The sequence below is a fragment of the Galeopterus variegatus genome, unplaced genomic scaffold (assembly GCF_000696425.1).
Source record: "Galeopterus variegatus unplaced genomic scaffold, G_variegatus-3.0.2 Scaffold2953, whole genome shotgun sequence".
Classification (NCBI taxonomy): Eukaryota; Metazoa; Chordata; class Mammalia; order Dermoptera; family Cynocephalidae; genus Galeopterus; species Galeopterus variegatus.
Genome location: NW_007729064.1, coordinates 39,934 through 48,354, shown reverse-complemented (window position 1 = coordinate 48,354; position 8,421 = coordinate 39,934). Strand labels below are relative to the sequence as shown.

The 8,421-nt window shown below is 43.9% G+C and overlaps 1 protein-coding gene across 1 annotated transcript in view; it reads left to right on the top strand.

Annotated features, from left to right (window-relative positions):
- ADARB2 (adenosine deaminase, RNA-specific, B2 (non-functional)) overlaps positions 1–1,614 on the top strand; it is a gene marked incomplete at its 3' end in the record, with an annotated part of 183,823 nt that extends 182,209 nt beyond the window's left edge. Inside the window, 2 exon segments of the mRNA XM_008583522.1 lie at positions 1,331–1,512; positions 1,562–1,614. Of these exon segments, the coding sequence (XP_008581744.1) occupies positions 1,331–1,512; positions 1,562–1,614 (235 nt within the window).
- Positions 1,615–8,421: the final 6,807 nt, after the last annotated feature.

The following is an 8,421-nucleotide window of genomic DNA, read 5'->3' as shown; positions in this document are numbered from 1 at the left end:
CCTTCAAAGCTGGTTGATATTTGCCCTTTCAAATTACATGTATCCAAAGACAGCCCTTCACTTGCTTTCTGAGAGGAATGACGTGACTGATACAACTGACCACAATATTTTTTTTAATAAATTTATGCAAATCTGATAGAGTAAATGTTTCATAAAACCAATGACTGTTTAAATTGTAGGACTAAATTGTTTGTATATAAATATTACCTTTTATATTCCATTTGAGTTTTATGTAGATGAACACATTACTTTAATGACCTGCATTTACAGAGGGAGACCAGGAGCGTTGCTCCCTGAAATCCTCACCAGCCAGATGGCTGCCTTTTCTTGCATGAGATTAAAAGATGTTTCTCATTCACCGCAATGCTTCTGAGGCAAATTAATATCGCCAGCTAAATTGCTTGTGTTTTTGGAATAAAATTTAAAGAGAACTTTTTAAAGCAATTGGTGTCATAGGTTCTTGGAGCAGATTGCTCTCCAGGTAGAGAGACGTTCGGTAATTAATGGTAAGAATTCTGTGTTAATTGACTGCTTCGGGAAGGGAAATATAATGACTTCTTATTAATCATGAAAAGAGATATACACCACGCAGGTGCCACGTAATCGCTCCAGCAGTGGAGAAATGTTAATTAATGAAAAGAATAATGATGTAAGAAATTAGCGGCATAATGCTTGCTACTGACGGAGATTGGATTTGAAACACGTTATGTAGAGTGAAAACCACAAAGTGTCATCTTAAATAACAGATACATGGAGCCCCTTAGCACCCAAAGTGAGGGGGAAAATTTTACAGTGCCCTGGTATCTTTGTTAAAGAAGCAAAAACATTCGCCCAGAGCTCTCGTTTATTTCAAAGAAAATGGCCTTGTTCATCTGAGATCTGGGCTTCTAAAATCAAAAGCACCCCCTGACCAAAACAAGGTCATTTGTAATGTCATTTAATTTTAACACAATGGGTCATTCTGACTGCTAAGGACAAAGGAATGGGAGACAGTATTTTTCCCTAAGCTGAAATGAACAAATTCAATTTCTGATATTGCCCAGCTAATCCAAAGAGAAATTCAGACTCACTTTGGGAACGGTCTTTTTTTTTTTTTTAAATCTAATTTTAAGTCCCTGAGAGAACATTTAGCTTCCATTTCATATAACAACTCATCTTCCAGAAAAGGAAGCCAGGTCTCCCACCACGCAGAGTGCTGTCGGGGCTCCGTCCCGCAGCCTCAGAGCGGCTCAGACTCACCGGTGGCCACAGGCCAAAGCCTCGGTGGTGCTCAGCCACAAAGACTAGGGACCGAGGGCATCCCAATGACCCTGCCCTGCCTTCCTTCCAGATGGAACGTGCTGGGGCTGCAGGGCGCCCTCCTCTGCCATTTCATCGAGCCCGTGTACCTCCACAGCATCGTGGTGGGCAGCCTACACCACACCGGCCACCTCTCCCGGGTCATGAGCCACAGGATGGAGGACATCGGCCAGCTGCCAGCCGCATACCGGCACAACCGGCCTCTGCTCAGTGGTAAGAAAACCCCATCTTGAGAGACCCACCACCTCCTTCCCGTCTGCAGGCCCCAACAGTGCCAGCTTGGGGCAGATTGTACCCATTTTGGCCAATGGCTATGTAAGATTTAATGAGCAAAATTATGATAATTCAAAGACTTAAAAAAGAAAACAAAAGGTGAAAGTTCACAGTGCGTCTCTGCGCGTAGGACTGGCAGCACTGTAGAATGAGTTCATAGCAGGACTCAGCCCGCCAAAACACCTCTGCGTCGTTCCACTGCAGCGTCCACAGCAGAAATAAAGACCCCGCTGCTCGTGTGCATGTCTAAGAGGCCCAGCCTCCCCTCCTGACACCACTCGCAGGAGACACTGCAGATACAGAGAGAGGGAGGTGGTGGGCAGGGCTCACAGGTGCCCAGGGATGGGGGGGTTCTGCGGGAACTGTCCCCTCAGCAGGCCTAGCAGGAAGCACTTTCAGAACCTCCTGACACCACTCGCAGGAGACACTGCAGATACAGAGAGAGGGAGGTGGTGGGCAGGGCCCACAGGTGCCCAGGGACGGGGGGGTTCTGCGGGAACTGTCCCCTCAGCAGGCCTAGCAGGAAGCACTTTCAGAGGCAGTGAGGTGGCAGGGCGCAGCATCTGGCCTCCCCACACAGCCCACGTGTCCCAGACTTCCCGAGCCTCCGCACCCCACAGGTACAGGGATGGAGAGTCACTCAGTGTGAACACTGGACACTGTGATGTTCTGTGGACCCTAGAAAGAAGCAATAGAAAGTCTCAGGCAGGCTTTAGAAAGGCGACATGTATCCACTGTGAGTGACCCCAGCCTTCACGTTACGGAAGCCTCTAGGCTCATGGGAGCTGACGTGGGGAGGAGCACATGGATTTCAGCACCACCCGTGAGCCCATCTCGGGGCCTGGAGGAAACACGGGGTCTTTGCGTCTGTTCCCCTTGCTGGAGGAGGAGGGCTCCCTGCAGGGGGTGTTTGTGGCAAAGCCAGGCAGGTGCTGAGGAAGCAGGAAGCCACCTGTGCCGAATGAGGCACATCCCCTGCGCGAGAGCTGGCAGAACGATGCCAATGGCCAAGTCACCTGAAAGAGAAAGCAGCAAGATAAAAGAGCTGCTCTCTATTTTTAGTGCTGCCGCTGAGAGTAGTTAGGCTTATGATTTATTCCTACAATTCCAGAATTGTTCCAAATTATAAGATTAGGAGAAAAATAGGCCTTGTGGGGGTGCTAATGGGAACCAGAGTTGTAGCCCACATACAGCAGGTAACTGGGCTCAGCAGCTGTTCCAGAAAAGACGCTTCCTGCACAAAAGTGAGTCCACGTGTCCATTCGTCCTGCAGTAGTCACCAGTTAAAGACTGAGCACCCTCTGCGTGCTGCTGTGGAAAATACGATCACAGACCTGAAAGTGAAGACAGAGCAGGCCAAAGAGGAGCTCTCCTCGAGACGCAGCTGAGTGGTCACTGAATCCTGGTTTCTTACCCATTAAAATTCCAGGCTTCTAAAAAAATATGTAAGACCCTTTTCCTAAGATTCTGAGGTCCTATGGCAAGAACCACGTTTTTGTTAGTAGTGGAACGTTTCGCAGCACTCAGGCTGTGGATTCAGAACCAGCACATTTTGGAGCTCGCTTTGCCCCATCCTGAAATCACAAGGTCTTGTTAGGTCATAGGGTCTTGCAAACGTCTAGGGAAGGAGAAGGTCAAACTTCATCAAGGTGATTTGGCAGAGGGTGGCAGTGCTTAACCCAGGAGCATTAAATGTTGGGGCTTTATTAAGGCTTTACCTTTCTTTACCTTACAGGAGGCTGGGCTGTTGTGGAGGGTGATCTCATGCTGTCCTCAGGGCTGAGCTGACGAGATCCACGCAGCAGGTGGCTCCCACCTGCTGGTGGGCGTCTTACCTTCTGTGCTTCTGTTTAGTTTGCCATCCCTGCATCCCCAATTCTGCCCCCAGCTGACTGGCTGTCTCCATCAACCTCAGGCAGAGGACATGTTGGGGTCTCAGTGGCCAGCTGGCCTCTGATGTGCTTGCTGGGCAGAGCGCCCCATGCTATGAAAGGCTGCCTTTGGATCTGATCTATAGCTGTGGGTCCTGTGACCCAGGGCTCACTGTCCCATGACCCCAACCATAGCAGCTGGGGTGGTTTTCTTGGAGGCTTGGTCTGAGTGGTGCAATTATCATAAACTGCAGAGGTCTGTTCTGAGAACGGCTGTATCATTCAGAGAAGGGAGACAACACTTATCAAATCGGAGGTATTCCCTCTCAAGGTCAAGTGTAGGACATATACCATCCCATGCAGTCTTTACACCAACCAATGAGTAGTATTATCTCCATTTTTCAAATGTGGAAAGAGACTCATAGAAATTCAGTAACTTGCCTAAGATGCTCTATTTATCAATAGAGAGCAAGGATTTGAACTCAGATCTGATTGGTGTGAACCCTAAACTCTTTCAGTATACCGCATCACATCCTGTAGCAGTGCAGTGCAATTTCTTATAACAGATTTCTATTTTTTAACCACATAAAAACAAGTTGCTGTGGTTTGAGTGTCCCCCCGAGCCCATGTGGGAACTTAACCCCCAATATGCTGATGGACAGTGGGGCCCTGAAGAGGTGATAAGATTGTGAGGACTGTGCCCTGGTGAACGGATCGATCCATTCGTAGGGTAATGGGTTAATGGTTTAACGGGTTGTCACGGGTGTGGCTCTGGTGGCTTTATGAGGAGGGCAGGTGAGCTGGTGAGCTCTCTCTTGCTCAGCCATTCTCACATCGAGATGCCCTGCATCACCACGGGACTCTGCCAGGAGCCCTCACCAGAAAGAAGGCCCTCACCACATGCGCCGTCTGGACCATGGACTTCCCAGTCTCTGAAACTGTATGAGATAAAATTCATTTATTCATAAATTACCAAGTTTCAGGTATTCTGTTATAAGCAGCAGGGAACAGACTAACATACTGTTAATGCAAAACTAGCAGAAGAGGTGGTGACATCCAACCAAGGAAGAGCTGTGAGGGAGAAGCCAGCCAGCCCACGGAAGCTCGGCTCCTGCCACAGCCTGGACGCCCGCTGACAATGCCTCTACTGCCAAGTGAGGAGGAACGGAAAGATTTGCCTCAAATTTGAAGAGCTGTGAGGGAGAAGCCAGCCAGCCCACGGAAGCTCGGCTCCTGCCACAGCCTGGACTCCCGCTGACAATGCCTCTACTGCCAAGTGAGGAGGAACGGAAAGATTTGCCTCAAATTCAGAGATTTTGTTGTGTGTTTTCAATTTTTTTTTTTTTTTTTTGCGGTCTGCTGCAGCTATTTCTGTTTTTTTTTTTTTAATTTTTTTTTTTTTTGTCAATATACCCTGTATATGATTATTATGGCCCTTCACCGACACCTCCCGCCCTCCTCCCTCTCTCCCCTCCCCCCCCAAGAATGTCAATTTTAACCAATATATTTTCCCCATGTAAAGTAGATGAAAGGGAAATGCTTAGAAAGCAAAATGGTAATGAAAGAGTAATGTGATGAGGGGAGTGAAAAATAAACATGATATTAAGAAGAAAATATTGGATTTATTTTAGGTGGAGACTGTGACAAATCTGAATAAGGACACTTAGAGTGAAGCCAATGCCCAATTGTCCATAGGCAATGCAAATGTTTATGATAATTCATAACCTAAGTCAGATTAATTTCATCTTCCCAATGTTATACCAAAGTCTGAAATCAAATAAGAAGATCTGTATAAAGCCCCTGTGATACATGAAAGAAACATTGGACTAGATGTCAGAATAACTGGGTTCTTGTACTATTTTTTGTTGATTTTCTGGGTGAATTTATTTAAGTCATGCATGTTCTCTAAATCTCAGTTTATTAAATGATGAAAGCTGTTTTTATGCCTTCCACAGTCTCTTCTAAATAAAAAAATCAACTAAACCTCTAGCCCTGTGGAAATATAGTCATCATTTCCTTCTTATTCAATACAATGATATACCATTTTATGCATAATATTTGGGGTTCTGTGGTGGCTAAATAACAGGAAAGAGAGTAATGGAAGAGGCACACTTATTTTGAGAAACTTATAGGACCTTCAGCTGGCAAAAAGATACGAAGTCATTTTCAGCATCTGTCTACACTTGCCATTTTTTCACAGCATAGTAGGAAGTTGTTTAAGGATAGTTAAGTAGAGAAATTATATGATCCCACCATTTTGGAAGACAGCAAGGAGCAAATCTGTACCCTAGTACTTGGATCAATCTTCCAATTTATCATATTAGTTTTGCATCATTTTATAGACAAGGAAACGAGAGTTCAAGGGAGTTAGTCCAAAAGTGGGAGAGTCAGGATTACCTGCTTGGATTTGACTCCAAAACCAGTGGCCTCTCCACTGTGCCCCCTGCCCTTCTGGAATGTGTCAGTTTCAACCCAGGAGGTTCAGCTCCTATCAGAGGATCATAAAGGAAGTTCCAATCGTAAAGGGACCAGGTAGTCAGGAGGAAACCTCAGAGGAGGTGAGTTTTCAAGATTCCATGAGGTGATGCCAGTGGATTTGCAGAAAGGAAGGATTATGACATGTCAGAGAGAAAGTCACCTGCCCTTAGGAATTGATTAGGCAATTGACCACAGGCAAACTGTGGGTGAGGGATGGGACACAGGCTTTTAACTACAGGCTTTGGGGAATGATCATTCTTGCGCATCATGCTATATAAGGCCAGAACAGAAATGGAAAGCACAGAGTTCAAGCAACATCAGGAATCTGAATCCAAGGAGATGATTACTAGGGCTGTAGAGGGGTGAGACCAAGTCTGAATTGAGATTTTTTTTTTTAACAGAAAAGCGGAAAGGAGTAAAAATATATCACATATGACTTTTTCCTGTCTTGCCACGACATCCCAGACATTTAGTGTCTCCTGTGTCTTCCATAGTGCTTAGTACTGTTACTTTGGCCTAATGAATCTACAAAATATTAACAAAGGTATTACATATTGCATCATGTGCTAGCTTGCATCAAGATACACTGATTTAGACTAAAATATGCCAAGAATATAAGAATAATTACTTTAGAATCAATTGAACACGTTTTTAAAGCTGATTTTTGAAAATTATATATGTACATGATTAACCAATCATACGAAAGGAACAAAACAAAAATAAATAAAAATACCTCCCTGCCCACACATACATACATGTATACACTCCCTAGGAATAGCTATTTTTAGCAATGCTTAAATATATTTGTCTGTAAATATTCTGTGTATACATGTGTAAAAGCACATATAAAATACACACATTAATCTAACTGGGGTTCCCTGATCTCCTCTGAGAGCTCAGTTTGAACAATGATGCATTTATTGTTTCAAGTTTTCTTACTTTCTTCTCTGGTCCTGTACTGCTGATGACCACAAGTGACATTCTCTAACACTGTGGAGCATCTGCCCAACCATGCTCCCTATGAGGCTGGAATAAGAAGAAAAGAAGGAAAGAAGCTGTTGAAGTGGGCTGGCAAGAGTTAGGGAGTATCAGCTTCTCTTGAAAGTCTGACTTTCAGTATTTGCTACTGTAACAAATTACCATAGACTGGGTGGCTTAAACAATAAACATTTATTTTTCATGGTTCTCGAGGCTGGGAAGTTCAAGATCAAGGTGATGGCAGACCTGGTGTCTGGAGAGGGACTACTTTCTGGTTTACAGATGGCTCTTTCCCTTGTATCTTCACATGACAGAGAGCAGAGAGAAGAAGCAAGCTTTCTCGTGTTCTTTCTATTAAGGACACCATTCCCATTATGATGGCTTCACTCTTGGGTTCTAATTCCTCTGAAAGGGCCCATCTCCAAATACCATGATATTGAGGATTAGGATGTTAACATAGGAATTTGAGGGGAGAGGGGGACACTAGCATTCAGTCCCTAGCACTGACCAAGTCAATGATGTTCTTACTTATTTCTAAATCATACCCTGAAGATCTCTATAGAAGTTAGCATCTGCGGCTTCTTCACTCACTGTAATTATAAAGAGAAATGAATTCTGCCAGCTCCCTCTCTTTCTATAATTAATAGTCTCATTGTCTGTGGCTAAATGTCCCTTTCAAGCTGCACAAGTGGCAGATATGAATTCTTTAATTTAAACTAAAATGAATCCCCTTTGCATCACTTGAGATCTCACCCACGAAAATGTGATTATGTTTTTTGCTCACGAATAGCACCTATACATCATAGTATAAATCACAGAGATTTCAATTTATGAATTAAATATAAAGCTTATCTTTCATGATTGAGAGATTCTTTGGGGATAGGAAGTAGGAAGATTCTTATTCTATATTGTTCTGAGATCTCTATTAACTCACACAAGATTATCATTTCCTTCTCCCTAAGCTAAGGTCATGAGCAAATTTCAGCTGCCTGGAAGATGAAGATGAAGTGGTCCCTGACTTCCCAGTGCCATGCCCTTTATCTAAACCCCCTGGTTTATATCTTCTCTATGATTCACTTGGCCCCTTAGGCCTTCTCTTGTACTGCTAATGACCTTTTTTATTAACTTATATCTCTTAAACAACTTGAAGGGAAAGATCAGGTCTATTAATTTGTCAAATATTTCGTCAGAAGATAATGATGACTCTACAATAGAAATCAGACTGGAGCTGTTTTAGTTTTGTCATTCTTCGATCTCCTTGATAGCTTTGGCAAGCCATAGGAATCCACAGTTATTTCTGATAGTTTGAAATTGGTTTCTTCAGGATGAAATAAGAGGAAAGTTGTCTATGTTTGAAAGGACAAAAAGGAGGTTATCTTTATAAAACTGCAACAGAATGAGAGCCTGGGTTTTGTAATGCAGATGTGTGATCGTTCATGAGATTAGGAGATAAACAGATCTACAGCTAATAAAAACAGGAGAAGAAAGTAGGGAAAGGGAGAGGGGAAAAGAAAAATGAGTC